The sequence below is a fragment of the Lygodium microphyllum genome, chromosome 25, assembly GCF_053477565.2.
Source record: "Lygodium microphyllum isolate KBCC chromosome 25, Lygodium_microphyllum_v1.1.10, whole genome shotgun sequence".
NCBI lineage: Eukaryota > Viridiplantae > Streptophyta > Polypodiopsida > Schizaeales > Lygodiaceae > Lygodium > Lygodium microphyllum.
The window spans coordinates 30,684,659-30,709,366 of record NC_141159.1 but is presented as its reverse complement, the minus strand read 5'-3'; the positions used below and the strand labels follow the sequence as shown (position 1 = coordinate 30,709,366).

Below are 24,708 nucleotides of genomic sequence, written 5' to 3'. Positions count from 1 at the left end.
ATAAGGGAAAGCTTCTAAAGAAGCTGGTTGTTCTATTGAAATCTCTCATCTCTATCTCAGGTGTAGGTTCAACTAGTTTGATATTATAATTTTATGTCAAATATAGGTTCTTTCTATTCGAATTCCAGTTCAAAGGCGTGTTTCGTCTATGTCACATGTAGGTCTTGCCAGTTTTTAAACTGAAATTTCATGTCGACTGTTGGTTTTACTGGTTTTCTATTCAAATTCCATGTAGAATGTTGGTCTTACAGGTTTTTTCTATTCAAATTTCTACCATTGTGTGTTTCTCAACTCAAAAATGCACCGTTATTTTCAGGGCATGGAAAATTCCCAGCCGGTATTTTAGAATTCTAGCTGGTAAAAATGCACCTCTGCCTAGCTTGTTCCATTTCCTGTTTCTTGATATTTAATAGTGCACGCACTTAGCAGCTCTTTGTGTAGCAGTGAATCATGAATGCCATTGCATAATGGTTGTGATCCATTGAATTCTCTTCATTCTATGGTAGATCCTTTTGATCCTAGCTAGTTTTGAGCAAGTTAAGTTTGTCACCTCTTCAAAGACATCCAACTTCAGCAAGAGTTACAAGTCAGCGTTTGGCACCATATGCAGTTAAGAGGCTTGTGAACCTCATCTGACTTGGAGGGGCATGCTGCATCTGCTTGACATGATTTAAAATGAGCAATGCAATTAAGGTGAAAAGAGGCATGACTCCGTCATTGATCTAATCCTAACAATCAAGGTGAAAGAAGACATGGCTCTAACATTGATTTAATCCTTTATTATTGCCCAATCCTTTTGAATTTTTAAGCTTATCATTTAAGAGTTGGCATTCATCCTCAACTTAATTGATCCATCTAACTTATGAATATCATTTAATTTGAGTAGGATAGGGATAGAGATGGAAGGTGTGTAGAGAAATACACAAAGAATAGAATATGTATGGAAAGAGGAATATATGAAAGGTGGTGGAGACACGGTTCATTTCTCATTAGCAATGGTGTCAAGACAGTCTTCTACTCAATGGGATGAGTGATGAAAGCTCTATTGATGGTACCGGGGCCTTGGAGAAGTTGTGAGTTCTTGTTGTTTGTTGGTGTGCCCACTCATTGTTGCCATTTGAGATTGGTGAGTGAGTCTTGATGCTTGTGGAGTTCTTGGATATACAAGTCTCAAGCATCTTTGATTTGGAGAGGCTATGATTTGGCCATGAAGGTGGCCAAACCCCTCATGGAAAAGGCAATGATAGTGCCCTTAAATCTCATATGATTCTATCATGAGGGGGATCAAATCTCTCATGGAAAAGACAATGGTAGTATCCTCATATCTCATAGTTTATAGGGCACCTACATTTGTAATATTCGTTTGTCTCCATCTCCAAATGGTACTCTAATCATGTCCTTGCATTCGGAGTATTTTCTTATCTCAACTCAAAGTTGGTGTGAGGAGGTGCACATTTGGCCATGGCACACCGTATTCCAAATGAGATGTATACTGGTGAAGTCATCCCTAGAAAGTTGAAGAAGATGCAAAACGTGACTTCAAAATAAACTAGGATCATACGAGCTCTATTGTATTGCCTTGTTCCATAAACTATGGTGTTGAAGTGACCATTCGACTATCTAATGTATTAGAGACCATCATCTTGGTCTTTTCTAGCTTCATAGTGAGATCTCTTTGTGTAGAAACTACATAGTGTATTGTCCCTTGGACGAATTTGATCCCAACACAATATCATTTGCGTATAGTAAGATCGAAATTAAGAATCTTACAAGTGTTGCTCTTACTTCTTCCATCTTGTTTATAAAATTAGTAAACTCATTCTCATCAATGTATAAACAAACAAGTGTTGGTAAGAGGGAGCTACCTTGCTTCATGGAAATCGTATCTTGGAATATGTCAAACATCTTGTTGAGTAAGTAAAAACAAAGGCCTCAATCAATGTAAAATCACTATGTATTTTGATCTAATTTAGGCTTGAAAAAATCACCCAAAAAGAATTACTATAAAAAAGACATTTTGGTGTTGGTAGAATAAATGTTCAAAAATCTTCTACAAAGACACGTGACCATTTCATTCTCTATCTTACTCTATAATCATTTCTTCACTTTCTATGCTAGGTCTTTATTATTTTTGTCATCTCTCTTTTTCCAAGTGGTTGTTGTCTATGTGGTGGCCATTGCTAGACAAGTTGCCATTCTACTTAGAGAAGCCATGCCAACTATATCAACTTGTTGCTTGTTTTTCTAGCTACATCATCACAAGATAGAGCACTTGTTTGTGTTGTTTTATTTTATAAGTTGCATTTTCAATTGAAACTAGTGCTCCTTCTTAAAGAGGGTGATAATGAATAATCAATAATTATGGCAAGTAATGAATTATGTAAAATTAAAATACTCTGTTTATCACTTAATCTTGGACAATGGATAGCTAGTTGGTTCATAATTGATCCCTTGCAGTATTTCTTTAACTTGTTTTGCTATTTGAATGGAATATAATGAGATTTCTTGAATCTACTTTGCTTTTTAATTGTGTCTTGGTGTCAAGAATGACTGTCAAGTCTTCAAACCAAATTGCCTCTTGGTTTGCTTAGGGATTGGTTTTTAATTAAGCTCCTTAGATAGTGAATTTAGTGTCAAATGTTTGTTGATTGAATGGCCACTTGCATTTCTTGAAGTTGCCTCAAATTTGTTGATTGAAATTCAAGTCTCTAGGCTTTCATTTTTGAGACACTTCTTGAGGTGGCTACTATTGTAAATTAGGGTTTACATAAGAGATTAGTCAATATCTTTATCTTCAATGATTGAATTTGTTAAAAATTATTGAGGAAGAATGAAAATAGGTTAGAGGAAGAGAGAATGTCGATGAAAGAGTTTTGATTTTTGTTGTAAGAAATTGGAGAAAATTGTTGTTGACTTGTCTAGATAACCATGAAAGTTGTCATGGATTGCCAAAATTTTTAAAAATTGTTGACTTGTCAAGATAGCCATGAAAGCTATCATGCCAAAATCTCCAAAAATTGTTGTTAGCTAGAGATACATGCTATTGCTTGCATCCATAAGGCGTTGGGTTGTAGTCACCTAGTCTAGAAATCTCCCTTGATGGTTGCAAATGCCCTTGATTGTTGGTGCTTGCAACAAATAGTTTTTCTTTTGTTTTTTCACCTTCAAAATGGCCTCTCTCTTCTTTCCTTCTCTCTCTTTTTTTCTCTCTTCTAGCATCCAAAACGTTTTTTCTACTTGCATGGGTAGGTTTTGCCAAGTGGCTCTTTCTTCTAGAATCCAAAACGTTTTTTCTATTTGTATGGGCAAGTTTTACTAAATGGTAATCTTTCAAAAACAAATCCCAATATCATTTAACTCTATACAATTATCCATGGTTGAAAAAACTAACTTGATTGATCAACAATTAAGTTGGCTAGGCCAATTTGTCACCAAGTGATCTTGAGAACTCATTAGCTTGAAATGACATTAATTTATTGATTAATGTTAATTTTCTAGTGTCACCATTGGCACTTAGGGTTGCACATTTGATTGTCTCTTTAATCAAATGCTAAGCAAAGCATCAAAATTTTATATCCTTATAATATCAATTGCCAATAGGATTGTTGATATTATTATCATACATCATTTGGTTGAGATTTTGTTGCATTTTAACTTGTAGACTTGCATTTCGTTGGCTTGGAGTTTTCATTGACATTGATTGCACGAGGGATTGTGTTTTGCCCCCTCCATTGTTGCCCACATCAACATGGGTGGATTATTGTACTCAAGCTTTGTCCCTCAATCTACTTTCACAAGAGGTATTGGTTGTTGGAGAGTCTTTGCTCTTGTAGTTTTTCCATTGTATCTCATTCATTGTTGCTCATTCATTTTTTAAGGTTTTAAATTTTTGTCATTGATTAGTCATTGTTGTGTATATTTCTATTTTCTTTTTGTAAACTCAACTATTTTTAGTCTTGTTAGTCTATTGCTTGTTGTCTTAGGCCCTTAGCCATGTTATCACTATATATAACACTTCATGCTTACGCCTTTTGCTTTGGAAGTTGGGTTTTCAAGTACTAGGAGAATTATTGATATTGTCATTATCTTCATCATTTGATCAAGATTGTGTTGCATTTTAATCTATAAATTTGCAATTTCTTGGCTTGGAATCTTCATTAATACTCCGTTACTTAAAGGACTTTATTTTGCTCTTTCCATTGTTGCCCACATCATCAATGTTGGTGGATTGTTGCAATTAAGATTTGTCCCTTTGTCCATTCCCATGATAGGCAGTGGTTGTTGAATAGCCTCCACTCTTATAGCTTTCCCATTGTATCTCATTCATAATTGTTCGTTCGTTTTTTAAGTCTTGAGTTTTTGTCATTGATAAGTCATTCTCATACACATTTGTATTTTCTCTCTACAAACTTGATCATTTTTTCACATGGTGTTAGAGAAGAGGTAGTTGAGCTAAATATCCTAGCAAGGCTTTGTAAGAGCCAAATGATCTAACTTTTAACATCTCAAATTTTCTCACTCTATTCTCTCTCTTTTGTTGCAACATTTTCATTTGAAAGAGAAATCTATATTCTTTTTCTATTCTATCCTTTCATTTCAAAGTCTAACTATTGCATTGTCAATATATTCTATGGTTTTCTCATTGTATTTTGTTTCCTTGACATTTGGTTGTATCTAGTATGACAAGCCAAGCCACTTTATCACTTGTTGTCATTGATCAATGTTGCCTACACCGTTAGAGTAAATGTGCCTTTTTGTGCCAATGTGCTATTTGGGTAGCAACATTCGTTTAACATAGACTATTGGAGTACAATGCTTAAGGTAATAAGATAACTATGAAGCACACTAAGTCCTTTGAGCACATTGAGGCATTGACAATAAACCTTGTTGGGGACCAATGCAACTTGCTTCAAAGATTCTCTCATCTATTTTTGGGTGCACAAGCTTTTCTTGCCACACCCTTTGGATTTGTGGTCCACTTGATCAAGAGATAGTGAGCGTTGGATATTGTGAGCTTTGGCAATTTACTCCTTTGTGAGTAGTTGTAAACATCATCTTTGTAAGTTTTCCCTCAAGAGAAAATGGTTGTTAGCTAATTATGGCTCCACATGAGTTGCACATTCTTATTTCCTTGTATGAATAGGAGTATCGAGATCATTTATGATGGTCACCATTTGCACTCAATTACTCACTTGACACGGCAAAGAAAGGTAACACAATATGTGAGAGTGAGATATACTCTTGTATTATTCAATGGAAGAAATGATAGAATATAGATACATTTCAGGAATACACCCTTGTGACGTCGCATATATGAGGGTTTATCATTGGATGTAGAAAATCACACGTAGAGTGGAAACCAAGGAAGACTCAGAGTCATTACTACTTGTATAGATGTTTTTGGTAGCAATGCCATGGTATAGCCACAAAGCCTTTACACACATCCCCACTCAATGGATTGTTGTCCTCAGTAATCTCAGGGTAGTGCTTATTGACTCATTTTGGGGTTTTAACACAGCTCATTCTATCAAGTTGATCAGTGTAGGCCGATTTGGGGCTCATGAGCAAGGTCTTAATGCAGCCTTTTCTATCAAGTTGGTGAGTGTTTGTTGCACTACGACTTGGGGATCTTAACATAGCTTTTTCTAATAAGTTGGTTAGGGTTTGCGAATCTAGACTCGGTTTTTATTCTCTTTTATTTCAATCCATGCTCGACTCTATTACATTTGAGGAGTGGATGCTTGTAAGTCCTATGGTAATCTAAGGCATGACTCGAGGTACATTGAAAGTATTGTTTAATATTCTTGAGCGTGGTAGCAAAGGCCTCCTTGTTGCACTTGTGAGACTTCGCTTTCAAAATCTAAGTAGCTTCTTTAAGAGAGTGTTTTTTTCACGTGGCGAGGTACTTGGGGTAACCCTTATGCTCTTGGTGTTGAAGCATTGTTTCTACTTTGAAGGGATCATTGGAATGAAGTAGTGGAGTGTGTCGCTTCCATTGCATATTGGGGTAAAACTTGTGCAAAAGGCATGTATGTAATGCATTGTGAATGTAGGTGCTTAGATAACTTCATTGAGAACTTGGGTGATGGGGTATGGTTTATAGTATTGATGGCTAAACTTGTGGCCCATATTCTTTGGTAGGGACATATGCTTAGAGTTGATGAGAACCATGTCGCCTTTGGTGAATAATATGCCTTGCAATTTTTATTGGCTTGTTTGGTCATTGTGATTTTGCTCATTTTCAAACATTGCTTGGTTGTGGTATTTTTCTCTTGCTATTTTTTTAAAAAGTTTTTTACATCTTGATCTTTTGCTTTGGTAACTCCCAAGGCTAAGGCCAAGGGTGTGATGACTTTTATTTTGTAGCCAACTCAAAGGGGGTATAATCGTTCGTTGAATGGATTGAGTTGTAGTGGAACTTGAGCATATCAAAGTACAAGGCCCAATCTTTTCAGTCCACTTGGGCATTGTTAGAAGATGGGCTTAGAAACCCACTGTAAGCAAGGGAGTATAAGGGCAGATGGGTGTGAATAGCCCTAAGGGCAAGGGAAACCCTAACCCTAGCTGGCAAAGGGCTATATAAACAGCCTATGGGTCACTATCACTGGTGAGAGAGTGTACCCAAGTTGTACTCTAAGCAACTTAGTAAGCAAGATTTCATTCTTGTACTTTGAGCTCTTCTCTTCCTCTTGTGCACACATTCTATTGTTGCAAACTCTGATTCTCAACATGGTATCAGAGCCATCTCTGAACTCCTTAGCTTTCCTCAACATCAATCATCACTAAGTGCACATTAGCTGTCATTTTTTTCACTCTATCCTTCTTTCCTTCATAGCTGCTTGCAACCTACCTCCATTGGAGGACTTGAGGAGGACAAAGGAGGCCATATTAGCTTGAGACTTCTTTTGGAGATCTTTTCCCCACATCAAGGTGCAGCTCCTTGTCAGTTCAAACACTGACATTGTCCATGCGTGAGGCCAGCATTGCCAACATTCGAAAAAACGGCGCAGTTTGGACAGGCACAAATCTCGGGCTGAATCGTGGGCAGCAGGCGGCGCAATCCCAGCCACTATCATAGGGGTTTAATAGCCCCCCAAGTGGGCTATCCTCAGCTAAGAGGGCTCTGGGAAATTCCTCTTCTGTTGGCTACTACAAGCCAAACCCTAACTGTGTTTTTTTGGGCAGCTATAGCCAACAAGCTCCAAGCTTGACATTTTGGGATTTTTACACTTTGAGCATCATTAATAGTGATTCTAATAACTGAAGCAGAGTCTTTGAATCCTATTCCAGAGTCTAAAGCTCTTGGGCATGATTAACGGACATCACCAAGCATCGGGAAGCCGACTTCCAACCGGGTTCCATTCAAGCACTTCACTAAGCTTGACAATAGTGTTCTCTTAACACTAATCATAAATAATCAGTTGAATAGCTTGCTGGGCATTCACTAAAACCCAATGAGTTTTTTTATTTCTCTTCATATATTGTTGTAAGGTTATGTGTAAAATGAACACATAGACCATTATGCACAAGAAGTGTATTGCATACCGTAAGTGACATTGTCTCAAGTACTTTGGTCAGTAAAATCAATAGCATGAGTGTCATTATACTCTCCTCAGAGTCATCAGCAACAAGCATTGAGATCATAGACAAACCGTGTCCAACACAAGCCTCATCCACTAAGCCGTACCACAAGGAGGAGCTTGAAGTCCAGTCTAGGTTTATTTCATTAAAACCTAAAAAGACTATTAAACCATGGAAGAAGTTTGCACATAAGAATGGACCACCAAAGTCATACCTGGAAATATTACATATGATTTTCAGCCTTTCTCTTCATTGCAACTTTGACTTTACTTTGTCTAAATTGCTTTCTCATTCAATGAAAGGTTTGTAAGGGACTAGACACTGCCCTTGTCCTAACAAGTGGTAAGACCTTCCCAATGACCACAACATATGCTGATGTCCGTCCTCAAATTCGAAAGTTTGATGGTAAGGATTTCTATCCATGGCAGGTACTTATAAAATACAAAATGATGGAGAGAGGGTATTGGTCTTTATTCAAGGCAATAGAGTTGTAAACTCTACAAATATGATTGATATAGAGGATGACCAATGGGCTCAAGCAATCATAATGCTACACTTAGATGAATCCTTGATTCATCATGTTGATCAATTAAACACTGCTAAAGAAAAATGGGATGAGCTTGAAAAGCTCTATGGAGCCATTGGGAAGAATACTAAAATCTTCTTTAAAATTGAATTCTTTAGCTTGGAATATTGTTCAGGAGAAGATTTGGGAAATTTCATTTCTCATATGAAGGGACTTATGGCACAGCTTGCTTCTGTACAAGCTCCAATACTTGAAGAAGATGCTATTGCTATTTTCCTAAAAGCTGTAAAACAAGTGTTTCCTACTCTTGTAACCACTCTCACCAACATTCCAGATCCTACTTTGACAAGTACCATTCAATCCTGTTTGGATGAAGAAAAGAGGAACCACAAAGAAAGCAGCAACAATCAGGCAACTTCAAATTCCCGTGAACAAGTATTGGTTTATACAGTTCTCACTAAATGCTCTTTTTGTAAGAAAAAAGGACATCTTGTAAACAACTGCTGGAAGAAATATCCCGAGAAAATGAAATGTAACAAATGCAAGAAGATAGGGTATATAACAAGTAAATGCTCCAACACTCTTGAAATACCCAAAGAATTGGTGGCCAACTATGTCTCCAATTCATCTGAAGATCGATTGTTTTGACTATTTAAATCATCTACCTAAAACAACCTTGTATGCCTGATTTATAAAGGCATCCAAAAAGGGAGGAATCTTTTACATGTCTTGTAATCCAATACCACCTTGGCATTGAGGGGGGGTGTTAGAAGATGGGCATAGAAACCCATTGTAAGCAAGGGAGTATAAGGGCAGATGGGTGTGAATAGCCTTAAGGGCAAGGAAAACCCTAACCCTAGCTGGCAAAGGGCTATATAAATAGCCTATGGGTCACTATCACTGGTGAGAGAGTGTACCCAAGTTGTACTCTAAGCAACTTAGTAAGCAAGATTTCATTCTTGTAGAGCTCTTCTCTCCCTCTTGTGCACACATTCTACTGCTGCAAACTTTGATTCTCAACAGGCATAGCTTTTGAGATAGTCTTTAATGCTTTGGTTTACTCTTTTTGTTTGCTCATTTGTCTCGGGCGGAAGGATGATGAGAATCTAAGTTGTGTTTCGAGGGTCTTAAAGGGCTTTTTTTACATATCACTCTTGAAGTGACCATCTCAATATGATACAATGGCTAAGGTAGTCCATGTAGCTTGAAGACATAAGTAAAGAAGGGGTGGGCTACCTCCTTGGCATTCAATGGCGGCTTGTGGATATGAAGTGTGCTTGCTTGGTAAAATAGTCCACTACTACAAAGATGATGATATAGCCATGGGATTCTAGAAATTCCACAATAAAATCCATACTGATGATGTCCCATGGGGAGCATTGGCACTGGCATTGGTTGAAGTAAACCAACTAGCTTGGTGCGAGGAGCTTTCACTAGTTGGCAAGTGGAACAAGTCTTGATATAGTTTATGACCTCCTTCATGTTTGTTAAAAAAATTATTTTCTTAGCGCCTTGAGTGTCTTGCTTTGGCCCATGTGTCCCCCTAGCTTCTTATTATGCATTTCATGTAGGATGGTTTTTTTTAAACTTCACATTATTGGAAATGTAAAATCTCTTGCCTACAAATAAGATTTCTTTCTCCAATGTATACATGTGTAACGTGGTTGCCTATCGGTTGCTCAAGCAAGTTTTAGCGGTCTGTCGAGAACGAATCTAAGCGTCGCTGCCTTGGCATTTCCATGGAATGTTCCAAGGTTTGTTGCCTAGGGTTTCTCGAGTCCGTCTCGCAACAGAACGTACGCAGTTGAACCCATTAGGATAGACTTGAAATCTAGTTTCTTGGTGGTCAAGGTTTTCTGACAACATTCTAGCGTTGAGTCCTAGACATCCCTAAGCCACATCATATTCATATTTCACTTGGTTCAAGGAGAATGAGAAACGAGAGGATTGTGTCGCTCCACCTCTTCGCCTGTAGGGCATAATCCCATTTTGGTCTCCTAAAACAACATGAACTGAGTTTTAACCTTGCGTTGCTTAAATGTTGAATGATAGTAAAACATTGTGAGAAGCCTTTCAGTTCTTTGGGACCACCCTGTCACGTAGGGCGGACCTGTCGGGGTTTGCCCACCTGTTTTCCTCCATAGGTGTACTTTAGTTATCTAATTAGTCTCTATCACATTTATGTGTGACATTTAAAATTAGCTTTTTTAATTAAGCCTTTTAGAAAATAGGGTTTGTTCAGTTAATCTTATGGCACTGACACGCACACAATTTAAAGCTGTTATCTTTTTCTTTCAACAATGCATTTGCCACACCAGCATTTTTAATTAACTATCATATTTGTAACCCTAGTCTTGGTACAATAATCCTTGATGGCTTCGGGCAAACCGCAACATTACTTTTCAATTTGTTCTGACAAGGGCACTGTCTTGTAAGAACTCACAGGCAAAAGTGCTTATAAATTTTTTTTATTGTACTCTTCTAAATCCGCACAATTTGCCACGTTCAATTTATGCCATGCAGTCATAATATCTACTTCAAATGTATTAGTTAATCATGAGGTTGCAAACAATTGATTGAAATGGACGCAAGTGGCAGGTGCATATCCTTGCATCAACAATATGTTCCACCACTACAAAGCATTATCTTTCAAAAAAGTTGCAACCTTCCGCACCTTAGAAGTCTTAGTAAAATTTCTTTCAGTGTAAGCTGCATCAAACTATTGTATAAATGTCAAAGCTTTCAACTTATCTTGCATACCACCGAAGGTTTCAAACTTTAATGCTTGACCATCCTCTTTATAGTCTTTAGGCTTTGCAGTTTTTGATGTCAAGTTATCATAGACATGTGACTATAAAAAGAGGAGTCTCTTAGGTGCATTATCAGCATTCATTTTCACCAGTCTTAGTTGCCATATGCCCACTAGGCTGAAAAAAACCAGCCATTGCATTTTGTACTCTAGGCATCAAATAAGGACTTTGCAAAGTTTGATAATCTGGCTGTAGACCAGTATTAGCATAAAGTGGGTTCACTGTCTCAATAGGCATTATTCTTGTGGCCCTCTAGGCAAGTATCCCTAATAACCAGTGGATAATCCAATCATTGCTTGAAAAACTGACCCATCACTAATATAACCAGGATAACCCACATGCTCACATACATTAGAGGTTTGCCTTTTTGAGCGCTCCATGGTATGATGTGATGACTCAGAGCTTGAGAATCCTCATTATGTGACTTCAAATTTTTTTGCGTTCGAGGATTCTTTACAATCTGTTGGAAGGAGCCAACCATGCTAAGGAGTTTTGCCTTAAACAAGTCCTCTTGTTCTTGCTCCTCATCTTATGGTTCAATCTTGGTTCTAGAAGGTGCTGGCTCCTGTGCACCAATATCCTCTCTTCGGTGTCTATGAGCAGAATAACTCTCTTCTTCATGAGAGTTTTTCTTTGCCTTGTTCATGTTTGCCATCTCTCTAGTCTTGTAATCTTTGTAAAACCCGTGTGTATGGCCTTTTCACCCAAATCTGTCCGAGCTTAAATTCTTACAGAAAATAATTCAAATTTGGGAGATGGAACCATGTAATTGGTCTATGACTCACATAAAGCGGTAGTTCCTTCAATTAACACCTGGTCTTTTCACACACATACAAACAAAGACCTCACTCCCTCGCTCAACACCAGATTGGCTCTGAAGATCGGTGCTTCTCTCTGTATTTCTTTATCAATTAAAAGATGGAAAGTTACAAAAAATAAAATATTTCAAAATACTTAACATGTGAATAGTTGGTTTTCATCTTTTCTGAGTAAATCCTAGTTGCATAAGGTCAATATAGCATGACCAGAATAACATCCCTTTAAGAAAAGCATTTTTTGTAACCATAACTTAATAATTTATGTGCAGAATTGCAATTTGCAGAACTCTGTATTTATTGTTTTTATTGTCCAACATATCCAAAACATCCCTTTTAGGAAAGCTTTTTTTGTGACCATAACTCAATGATTCATGTGCAGAATTGTAGTCTGCAGAACTCTGTATTCACTATTTTACTGTCCAGCATATCCAGAACAACATCCCTTCTACTTTGGCATCGTTCCAACAGTAAAACAATCCCATAAACAATACTAAATCAGAGTTGAAAACCCTGTTCTTGTGTGGCATGGTCATCACTTTAGTTCTTGCATTGGAGAAGCCAACAATTGCTCCTGAACTTGGACAGTGAGACTCTTGCCTTAGCAGAAGTGCAAAGAAAACACAAAACTGTGCCTTTGATGGAATTAGCCCATCATCCAAAGCATTTTCTTTGAGAATAGAGAGAGAGTTGACTAGAGAGAGCAAGTTCTTGTTAGCCAGTCATTTCTTGGACTGTAAGTGCCACGTCAACACAATACGGCAAAGGAGTTGCCATGTCATCATTGCCATGTCAGCAGTGCAATCAAACTGCACAGTCGGTCAGATTTCTGTTGTAGTCGGTCAGGTTTTTACTATCAGTTGCAATTAATACAGTCGATCGGATGCTGTTTTTTATTATTTCTTGGCTATTTATAGTGGGTTTCTATGGCACACTTTATTATCATTATTCAGTGATTTCAGATTTTGATCTTGAAGATCTGTTGGCTGAGACAGACTGTGCTCGAGTTAACGGAGATCGAGGTCATCAAGTCGGAGACATACGTAGATATTTTCTCTGTCTCCTTGTGTATTTTTACACTCTTATACAGCATACTACATTGCAGATTTTTTGCGTTTACACTGTTTTCTTTTCTCTCTCTCTCTCTCTCTCTCTCTCTCTCTCTCTCTCTCTCTTCTCTCTGTGTTCACTCTCTCTCAATCTTTGTCCTACGCTTTCGCATCGTTTTACTTTGACATGGTATCAGAGTGGTGAAGATGGATTGATTGAGGGCTGAACCTCTTTGAAGAGGAGATTTCAGTGCGACACAAGGCTGCGTTTTCAAGTTTCGAGGGCGAGTAGGAGGGTTGCGTATCGGATCAAGGTTGAAGCGAGCGTGGGCGTGCGGGAAAGGAGTCTAATCGGTGAATTTGCTATAGGTTATTGCTGTTCGAAGGGGAGGAAGGTTGCGTTTGAGGCCTTCCATTGTAGATTTTACCTTTTCATCGCCTCTAGTGGGTGAAGAAGGTTTGGGTAGCAGAGAAATCAGTCCTAGAAGGCAGTGTTTTCACAATTAGAGGGGGTTGCTTTTGCATTTGTGCAAGTATTGCAAGTTAACATATCTACAGAGACTGATTTGGAGTTCTAGATGATCATGGATAGGAAGGTGCTTGTCCTATTGGCTCTTGCAACGGATCAAAAGCTTAATGATGACAATTACCGCAACTGGCGGGTAATGATGTTGGCCATTTTAGAGTCTTATGATTTGGCGGAATTGGTAATGGAGGAGATTAACAGGCCCTCGGTGAGGGATGAGTCCAAACTCTCTTCTAATGCTCATGCGGAGTTGACCAAGGCCTAGTCTCATTAGGACAAGCTGAACGCCAAGATTCGATCTTTTCTGTTTTTGTCTTGCACCACAGCTGTGATAGCTCACATCAAGCACTTGACGGTGGCTCGTGAGATATGGTTGGAGCTTGACTAGATGTACAACCGGATGACCTTGATGAAGAGGGTTTCTTTGGAGATGCAGATGCGGACTTTGTCTGCGAATAAGTCTTCTTCGCTTTGGAAATACATTAACAAGCTTCGGTAGCTTCAGATGTAGGTTCAAAATGCGGGAAAGCTTATTTCCTTTGAAGACATGGTAATCACTTTACTATCCCAATTCCAACCATGATTTGGCACTTTTTATTTTGCTCTTATTGCTTTAGGACGTGAGTCGACTCTTCGGTGGGAAGAGTTGGTTCCTATGGTCTTGGACCAGGAGGAACAATTGAAGGGACATAATGTTTCCAAATCCGAGGCATTGGTTGGTCAAGCCTCTTAGAAGAAGGGGAAGGACCAAAAGAAGGAGGACAATAAATCCAAGAAGGATAAGGAGAAGGAATCAACTTGCCATATTTGTGGAAAGACCAGTCACACTGAAAGAAGGATTGCCTCGATAAAGACAAGAAGGATACCAAGAAGAAGGACACGAAGAACTCTGGAGCAGTGGTTGCACTCTCATTAGCTGCTTTTCTATACTTAGCAGTCATTGAGGATTTTACACCGACAACTTTTGATTCTGCGATGACAACTTTCCAGGCTTGAGAGTGGATTGTGGACAGTGGTGCCTCGCGGCACATGACTCCTTTTGTTGGTGTTGCCCATTTGCGGCCTTCGTGTGAGCAGATTCTCATTAGAGACAGCTCTTCTGTGCCTATTGCTGTGCGGGGTGAGATGTAGCTTATTTCAGATGGACGTGGTGGTACCCACACCTTTGAGGTGTTGCATGTGCCAGGATTAGGGTATATCATTTACTTTCGGTGTATAAGATTTGTGCTCTTGGTCTCTTGGTGGAGTTTGACAGTGATACTGTTCGAGTCCTTCATCGTGGATCGACGAAGGTTCTCTCTGTAGGGTATGAGGAGAATGGAGTCTACAAATTGAAGTCTGCTTCAGCTTTTACTTCTCTTCTTCTTACTTCTCAGACATAGTCCGAGCTATGGCATGCTTGATTTGGCCACTTGAACTACAAGTACCTTCGGAAGGCGTCGCAAGGGTCGTTTGTTCGAGGCTTGCCGGACACAATGGTGAGCCATTAGCCATGTGTCTCTTGCATTCGTGGGAAGTTGCATTGGGATGCTATTCCCAACAAAGCTTCTAGGCGGTCTACTTCACCCATGGAGCTTGTATCTACGGATCTTTGTGGCTCGATGAGGACTGAGTCCTTGAAGGGGAGCTTGTATTTCATGTTGATTATAGATGACTACAGCAAGACGATCTTGGTCTATTTCTTGACTTTGAAGTCGAAAGCTTTCTCTCATTTCAAGGATTGGCTTCTTTTTGAGGAGAACCGTTTTGGCCGGCGATTGAAGACCTTGCGTTCAAACAAGGGAGGTGAATTTATGTCTAATGAGTTTGCTCGTTTTTGTGCAGATAGGGGCATTCACTAGGAGTTTGTAACACTAACACTCCCCAAGAGAATGGCATTTTGGAGCGGAAGAACTAAAGTGTGATTGAGATGGCACGCATCATGATGGAGCACTGACAGACACCTTAGTTTTTGTGGGTTGAGGCAGTGGCTACCACCGCTCACATCCTTAATCGATCTTTCACTTCGGCTCGAGGGGGTCCTTGAGGAGTGGAAACCACAAGATGGACCGTGGAGGTCACGGAGGAACCAAACACATTCTTCGTAGCTTGTTTGCTCCAACTATTGTTTGTTGATCCGTGTTATGCAAGATCGAGAGCCCACTTCAGTGAAGGAAGCTTTGCAGTCTGATCATTGGCGGAAGGCCATGGAAGCCGAGTTGGAGGCTATTGAGAGGAATGGCACTTGGTCTCTTGTGCCTCGTCCCTCTCACAAAAAAGTGATTGGTGTCAAGTGGGTCTTCAAGACCAAGTATCTTAGTGATGGTTCTTTGGACAAGCACAAGGCTCGCCTTGTAGGTTTTGCTCAGTGCCTAGGTATTGATTTCTATGATACTTTTGCCCCGTTGCTCATATGTCGACTATTCGAGATGTTCTTGCCTTGGTTGGCCATAGGAGATGGCTTGTTTATCAGTTGGATGCGAAGTCGACCTTTTTGAATGGTGACTTGTAGGAGATCTATATTGAGCAGCCTCCTGGCTTTGGATCCTCGGATGGAAAAGTTTACAGGTTGAAGAATGCCTTGTATGGCCTCAAGTAGGCTTTGCGTGCATGGAACAAGAAGATTGACTCGTTTCTTCAGTCGAAGTTGGGATATCGGTGCTCCAAGGCCGATCCGCAACTTTATGTGTACACTTTCGAGGTTGGTTGTCTGTTGTTTGTGTTGTATGTTTATGATTTGATTTTGACAGGGGATCATGCATATAAGGATCGAGAGACCAAGACAGCTTTACATCAGGCATTCGAGATGATAGATTTGGGGCTTCTTCATTTTTTCTTGGGTCACGAGATTTATCAATCTCCGAGGGGGATTTTCATCTCTCAGCAGCAGTACATTTAGGAGCTCTTGGTAACTTTTGAGATGGAGACTTGTCGGCCCATTACTACTCCTATGGATCTGAATTGGAAGGCCACTTCACACTCAGATTCTCCCGTGATGGATGCTTCACGCTACCATCAGTTGATTGGATTCTTGATTTGGCTTCTCAACACTCGTGTTGCTCTTTGTTTTGCTGTGGGTCTTTTGGCAGGCTGCCTTGAGGATTCTTCGATATTTGAGGGGGACCTTTGACTTAGGGATTTCTTATCCTGCAGATACAGATGCTTCCGATCTGGTTCTTGTAGGTTGGAGTGACTCGGATTGGGTTGGTGATGTGGACCATCGACGGTCTACTACAGGCTACTGTTTTATCTTGGATACAAGTGTTATCTCTTGGAGTAGCAAGAAGCAGCCCACGGTAGTCCTTTCTTCTATTGAGGCGGAGTATCAAGCTGCGTCTTCCACCGCATGCAAGGTTGTGTGGCTTCGGAGATTATTGGAGGAGCTTGACTGCCCCCAGACTCGTCTTACTCTTCTGCGGTGCGATAATGAGAGTTGCATTGCCTTGGTACGGAATCTAGTATTCCATGCCCAAACGAAGCACATTGAGATTCAACATCATTTCATTTGGGAGAAACTTTCGGATGAGACCATTGATATGGAGTATTGCAAGACGGAGGATAATCTTGTAGATTTGTTTACGAAGGCGTTTTCCCAGGCTCTTCTTCGGCAACATTCCAGATCCCTCAGTCTTTTCACCCGTCCAGGATTTGAGAGGGGGTGTTAGTCAATCATTTCTTGGACAGTCAATGCCACGTCAACACAATACGGCAGAGGAGTTGCCATGTCATCATTGCCACGTCAGCAGTGCAATCAGACTGCACAGTCGGTCGGATTTCTGTTGCAGTCTGTCAAGTTTTTGTTGTCGGTTGCAATAAATGCAGCCAACCGTGTGCTGTTTTTTATTATTTGTTGGCTTTTTATAGCCGGTTCTTGTGGCACACTTTATTATCATTATTCAATGGTTTCAGATTTTGATCTTGAAGATTTGTTGGTTGAGACAGATTGTGCTCGGGCTGATGGAGATCAAGGTCATCAAGTCGAAGACATACGCAGATATTCCCTCAATCCCCTTGTGCATTTTTGCACTCTTATACAGCATACTACACCGTAGATTTTCTGCGTTTACAGTCTCCTTTTCTCTCTCTCTCTCTCTCCTCTCTGTGTTCACTCTCTCAGTCTTTGTCCTACGTTTCCGTATCGTTGCACTCTGACAGCTCTACCTTCGTACATGAGTCAGAGATGAAGTACTCTCCATAGTTGATGTACTTGCAGCAATTTGCCCATAGCTCCTCAAAACTTCACTCTCAGATCTATCCGTCATGCCCATTACGTTTTTTTTAATGCTCTCTCTCTCTCTGTCTCTCTCTTTCTTTTGGGAATTTGTGCCACATGGCATACATGTAACAATTTTTCCGTTTAAACCTTTCGGTCTAAAATTCTCCATGATCAGTGCAAAATTTGACCTCGGCATATTAATCCTTGTGCAAAAATGAAGATAATGACGCGAACAAATTTTGGGGTCCAAAAATAGTAACTCCTTAATTTTTAGGGATGGTGACCCTTGCATTCCTCAAGTTGTTTTGAGCAACTTTTATCATTGCAACCATATCAAAAAATGTAATGTGGCTTGGTTACGGTGACTTTTATTCCGTGAGCATTCTTACATGTGCATCTTTTGTCTTGGCCAGGCTCATCGTCCTTGCACCATCTCCAGTGGCTAAGCACACAGTCCCAAAACCATTGGGATTCTATTCTTCAGTGCCCAATCAATATGGAATCAGTCCTAAGGCTCAAACAAACCATAAGTCTAATTTGTCCCAATGGCTGTCTCTTTTCGCCATGCAAAGATCCCGACTTATTCCAAGAGAACTTTGGGGGTAAAAAGCAACAACAACTAAAGAAAAGAAAAATAAAATATTTATATAAATAAATAAGGAAAGCAATTGCAAAAAGTATCAACACCTAGTGACTCAATGAGACCCCCTTTGGTTCGTGGTTGACTCTTCTAGAGGAGCCAAACCCCAGAGAGGAGTTGGGTATGGGGCATGTCCCTTCTATGAAATCTCACGTCGCCTTCTCTTCAGTGCTAGGTGATCTTGGAATGAGAGAACGTGTGAAAATAGAAATAGGACTTTCGGCTTTTGAACACCTTTGTCTTGGCACAAAAGAACCAACTGTTCGTTTGTCTTGTTTACTTTGCTTCCATTGGCTGCATTATGTCCATATTGGAGAGGATAGGAATGGGAGAAAATCTGGGGTATTTCTGGATGCTGGTCTGATACTGACTGTGAGGTTCAACTCAACTTTGCCTTAAAACAATACAAGCATATGGCGGAAATGAAGAAGGGTATGCTGAAATATGAGGGATTTACTCAAGTTATAATATTTGGAACCGAAGAGCCCAGGCACACCTATGCAGCCCAGGGATGGTGGAAAAATACAACTCACAAGGCTGGTCCACTATGAACAGCAAGGATCCAAGTATTTGTTAGTTGTCATTGTCATCTCTTGGTTGTGAGCTCTTTGCAAAGTGTCAGACATTGGGAGCTTTGTCCAGCTGTGGTCATTTACATTATTTTGGTCCATTTTGTCCATGTTTTTGTCAGTCTTTTTGGGCCTTCCCATGTAATTTGGGCCCTGGACGTGTGTTGTGCCACTGTTTTAGGTCATGTGTCAATTTTAGGTGATGAACCTAGGACAACCTGATAGCTGGGGGACTTCATTTCAGTCAATCTCATTCTCTTATCTTCAGTCTTCTCATTCCCGGTGCCCTCACTGTGGTCATTCACTGTGCCACATGCAGGGTTTTTGGTTCTATCAGCCTGCTTCATTATTGGTGCTATGTTTCCTCATTGTCTTTATCTTGTCCTCCTGTCTTCTGTCTTGTCTATGGTTCCTGCTTCTGCTCACATTCTGTAAGTACCTGGGAGATAGCAGATTGATGTACAATTGTTACCAAGACAGAACATGTTGGGATGTTTGTCTGTGGGCACAAACGGGGAGTCTGCAAGTACATGAAGGTGCTGAAATCTGGTTGAGAACAAGTGGCCCCTGCTGCCTGGCGGACTTACTGGTCGGATGGTCTTGCCTGATCACTTGGACCTGCCAGCTCAGCAGTTGTTTGGTTCTACTGGATACCTGGCTGGCATCGCTCTTGCTGCTGCCCACCGTTGCCAGGATAAGATTCTTGCAAGGCAAAGTTTGCAGGGCTAATTACTGGAATGAAGTTATGGAAAGCTAGGGAACTGAACACTCCTTATCTGCCATGTGAGCAGCCATGTTTCCTGCCACATCATAAACATCACCTGCGCTATCCTAAAGAGTTATGCTGCTCACAAGTAATTGATGGAAGACCAGGCAAAAGGTTCCTTATTTCATTATATTGTATATGCTTGATTAACTGGACGTGGCAAATGCTTAGAAAAAGAAGGTTGCTCAGGATCCAGATGGTGGCCCTTTTAACTCAGTAACCTGTTATCCTGATATCCTGTGTTTTCCTTATATCTGTTTAATGAATCTATCAGTTTGTTTAGAATTCTCAGACAATTCCTAATTGTAGGTTCCTTTTAATGAAGTGCTTCATACTAATATAATTGTAGATGTGGATATAAAGTTAACTCTTGTCAAACCCACAACGGTTCTTATGGCAGATCACTAATGGAAGCCAGATTGAGGGCGGGAACCACACTGATTGTCGATCGGTATTCTTTTTCGGGAGTTGCCTTCTCTTCTGCTAAAGGTCTCGATTTAAATTGGTGTAAGGTCTGTCATGTTTTTGTGTTTTTCCTCTCTCAAAACATCTTTCTACTCACCTCAGACTTGTATATTCTTAGTTTAGTAACTTAAACTCTATGTCTGAGGGTCTTGCTTTCTCTGAGTATCTCAGGCACCTGAAGAGGGGCTTGTGGCACCTGATTTGGTTCTTTATCTCAACATTCCGGCAGAGGTGACAATTTTGGATGTAATTGCACAATCTGATATAGAAATGCCTCTCAATTTATGTAGATGGTGAACACATACTGTTGAGTATTGTGATGGCATAGTGGTTTGTAGGTTGCAGCAGAAAGAGGAGGCTATGGGGGTGAGCGGTATGAGAAGCTCGATTTCCAGAAGCAAGTTTCCAAACAGTACCGTTTGTTGTGGGATGCTACATGGCAGGTAGATCTATGTGGATTTGCTATTTGGTTCTATGAAGGCAAGGACTTTTGTGATGTATTTGGGTCCTTGGAGCAGGATGTTGATGCTACACAGTCAATGGATCAAGTGCAAGAGGCTATCAGAGAGACTTCTTTGAAAGTTATCAACAAGTGCAACGAAGGGCAAGTACTGAAGAGGTTGTGGCCATCCGAAACTTGAAAGGAGAGCTGCTCCAATTTCATAAACACAAGTGTTGTGAAACATGCTCCCCATGGGGGCCCTCCACCCTATCTTTTTGTGCTCAGCCAATTCCATTTAGTGACCACTGACATTACAGAAAAGGCGCACACTGTAATAAAAATGCAAGATTCAGGAGGTAGCCTCTTCTTGAACCTCACCATCACAATGGGCCATCTCTATGTCACAGTGGCTCCAGTGTTAAGCAGTGGGCTTCTATCCAGCATCGAAGCTGCCTTTCAAGCCTTCTACTGCTTTTCTAACCAGAAACAAGGAGAGCTACTCCTCAATGCATGTTCTTTTTAAAACCCTTAGCCAAGAATATCAACCAGGATGAGTACAACAGTACTCTACAAATGTGTGCCCTGATTGTAGATCATCTACAGGTGATAGCCATTGAAGGTCAAATTGGGCCCAATAAACTACAAAGGTTAATGTCTCAAACCACCTAGGTGGAGGACATCTTTTTCATTATAACTTCAATTGAATCCTCAATCTGTTGATTTAGTGGCAGAATTGGCTTTAACTTCATGGCCAGATTGTATCACATGTTCTGTTCTCTTGTGGGACTGGCATACAACTTCCCACATGTGTGGATTAAGCGATAGAATCTATATATCAATTATGTTTACTGCCTGTGACTTGCAGCAAATGGGGTCTTCCACAAACTAGCATGTGGGTAGATGGGCCAAACATTTTTCAGGACATAATTGCTTCCTTTAAAGCTTTTTTGGGAGGTTGGGTGGGCATGGGAAGGATAATGAATACAACTATTTTGTGTTGCACAATTAGTTTTGGGGTCTTAAAGGTTGTTATTTCAGCAAGTGAATAATTCAGAACTACAGAAAATTCCAATCATTTTTGAAGGATCAATGTGCAGACTTGAAAATTAACTTCGGTAGAGAGAGGTTGCATGGACTGAGCTCTTGTAGCATGTGAACTTGTAAATTGTTTCTCACATTGAGAAGATGCTTTGTATTGGTGTCACAAAAATGGGAAGAGGCCAGCACAGGCATAAGGTTCCAAGGGTGGGTAGTCAAACTAAAGAAGCCTCTTGAGAATGCCTTCATAGAACTAGATATTTTATGTTACTCATGTTAAGGGTAGACCAGCGGACGCTCGGGCTTGGCCATGAATATGCAAAAATCAATTTGTCATAGACAGAAGCATTCGTCAGGTTGCAAAGCAATTTGTATGGGGTCTTTTTGGTCCAGGTATTCTGACTTAGCAATGTTGGATCTCTTCATGTATCTCTTGGTTTGATTCCATACTGAAGATGAATTGCCAGCATGGTTTGCATCAGCATTTTGGCCAAAATGTGCCCCCCCTCTGCACGCTGCAGAGTAAAAGAAGAGAAAGTACCACCCTTGAGGCTGCCCTTCTCACCTCCCCGTTATCCCCAACCCCACCCCTTGTCACCCACTAGGAGGTCATGAGTGCCATACCCTGGGGACCTCCCCTCGACAATAGTAGAGTGCCCTTGTGACACCAACTTCCATAGGAGTTTTACCATTGTGGACCTTGGTTGTACATGAGAGTTCTGATTTTTACTCCATCAGAGGTGGGAATCTTTGTGATTCACAAATCTTGTAATGACAAGGCTGAACTACTCTCTTCCATGGATTGCACAAGCCGATGAGAGGTCCGGGGTGAGGGTGAAGGTGGTGATCATTTGCGGCCAAGTGACAAAGCATGTGTCCTCATGGTTGGGAGGTGCAGGGTTGGAGCTATTTCTGGAGTAGAGGCCCAATTGCATGATGGACAGGAGGTTTGGGACAGATTCCCCTAACCTCAACATTATTCTGCATACCACTCAGCAGTGGCATCACAGTCTGCAGTTCAGGGGGTGGACATGATCCCCTACCCCATCCATGGGCAAGTATGATGGAGTGATGGAGCGGAGCTCGCACTCTAAACCACTTGCCAAGCGTCATTGCATAGCACCCAACTTCCCCTCTTCCTCACCTTTAATCATTGACAATAAGTATATATCTAGTGTCTTCGAATGGGAATAGCCTTCACTTTAATGGAGAGTGGGGTCCCAAGAAGTTGATTGTTTGACGGGAGTAGCAATAGCCCTTATTGGATGCATCTACATTGTATCATTTGAGGAGCACAAGCTCTTTGAGGTGCTTCTAGAAGGCTCATTTACATAGATTGAGTACTCCATTGGCATCCATGGGCTAAGTGGAGGAGTTTTCACTTTGATTGGCTTGAGTTTGTTCTCTTGTGTGAGAGATCAAGAGACCATTGTTGTAGGTTGGGCAGTGTTCGTCAAGGTAGATACTTTGAGCTCTTGCATTAGTGTACTCAAAGTCAATGCATTGATAGAGGTCAAAGCACAAGTTGCTTTTTGGATAGAGGTGATGGTTGGTTTGCATGATGTGGACTTTTTAGATTGTTGGAGGCTACTCTTCAACAACCTAGAGACCCTAGAGACACTTCACAAAGCAGGAGTTGCTATGAGCCCTCTAGGCAAAGGATGGACCGAAGTGAGGTGAAGGACTCTTTGTTGCAAGCCTTTCAATAGATCTTTAGCTTTGGTTGGATGTCGGGGAGTTTGCCTCTTCGGATTGGTTGAAGCTTACTTAGCAGTGCTTGATCACCTTGTTGTTAGTTGCCTATAAGGCACTACAAAGATGATCAACAACAAACTTTATCCCCTCCTTCCAGACATCATCTATGACACTCAAACAGGTTTCATCTTTGACTGACTCATTATAACGGCACACAAGGTGGTGACAACTAGCCACAGTTGTACAACTAAGTAAATGTAGATGTTGAGCTTGAGTTTCAACCCAAAAGTAGAGTTCACAGTCTAACATCTTCACTTTATCTGATGCTACAGATTGGACCCAGTACTGGAGCCTATTGCATCACAATCAAAGGCATGGGAGATTGTGAGCAGCCCTAAAGAGTGGCACACTTGGAAGGCTTGCAACCAGCTAATCTTTAGTGGTGAGAGCTGTACGATGTATGCCATGCAGTAGAGCTTTGGTCATCCAACATTCACTCCCTCAAAGACCGATGGAGTAGCCTTGGGGGGGAAGCTTGATATGGACAAGAGCTTTAGCAGTAGTCCCTTCATACTTGGGATTGCCAAAGCTTGTTTTTCACCCTATAGAATAAAACCTAGTGGTGTTACACCCCCTCATCAAGGCTTCTTTTCCCATTCCCTTAGACCACCTTGACCACCTTGAGAGGCCTTATATACAAGTAAACTGATTTGCATTTGGCTCTAGCAAGATTGTTGAGAAATTGTACTCTTTGTATTTTCTTGGGTATTATAACTAGGCATACCTTTTTTTGCGTAAAAGAACAATGGTGAATAATGCAAAGAGTGGATAAATATTGGCTAAGGTCAGTCATTGAGTGATAAAGCTTGCGAGGGCTAGAGGCTCTTGACAATGTTAAATGATGATGTTGGTCTCATCTAAGATGGGTTTTGGAGCCGATTTCTGTTGTATAATCATGCTTTATTTATTGATGTATATAACCAGTCTTCCTTCTCAAATAGGGTGGTAAATAAGTTGATTAAGCACTATTTATAGCAATGAGCAAATTCACAAAATTGAAATGCACACTTTACCATAAAATCTTGGACATTGGACACCTTGTTGGTTCCAAAACTGGTGTTCCTTTCGGTATTCCAACTCCCCTTGCTGTCCAAAATGACCAGTAAGTCTTCAATCTTATTTGCCCCTTGATTCACACAATCAATTGGCTTTCATATGCTTTGATGGAGATGGAAAATGCCCCAAATTCAATGATTTGTTAGTCCCTCTAGTTGAATAGGCTAAAAAGAGCTTCAATATTGTTGAATCCAAGTCTTGGAGCTTCCAATTTTTGGTGCGTTTTTTGAGATTGTTGCTAAATCCTAATTTCTATTGTAGATTAGAGTTTACAATAGAGAAATTTGAAATTTCTCAGCCTTTGGTGATCTCAATGTTGTAATCTTCTAGCAGGGTTGTAGAAAGATTGGGAGATGAGAGAGAATGTCGAGGAGAGAGAAAATTGAAACTTTTTTTTTGTGAATAACTGAAAAAAATGTCATTGTTGCTGCTCTGTCTCAACAGCTTGCAGATGCTATCACTTGTTGTTGATTGG

General features: G+C 40.5%; 1 protein-coding gene across 1 annotated transcript in view; it reads left to right on the top strand.

Moving 5' to 3' along the window:
• ZEU1 (P-loop containing nucleoside triphosphate hydrolases superfamily protein) overlaps positions 1-21,255 on the top strand; it is a 21,802-nt gene extending 547 nt beyond the window's left edge. Inside the window, exons 2-5 of the mRNA XM_087666455.1 lie at positions 19,878-19,989; positions 20,114-20,173; positions 20,281-20,385; positions 20,461-21,255. Coding sequence (XP_087522581.1) covers positions 19,878-19,989; positions 20,114-20,173; positions 20,281-20,385; positions 20,461-20,583 — 400 coding nt within the window. The 3' untranslated portion in view covers positions 20,584-21,255. The remainder of the gene's footprint in view (positions 1-19,877; positions 19,990-20,113; positions 20,174-20,280; positions 20,386-20,460) is intronic.
• The last annotated feature ends 3,453 nt before the right edge of the window (positions 21,256-24,708 follow it).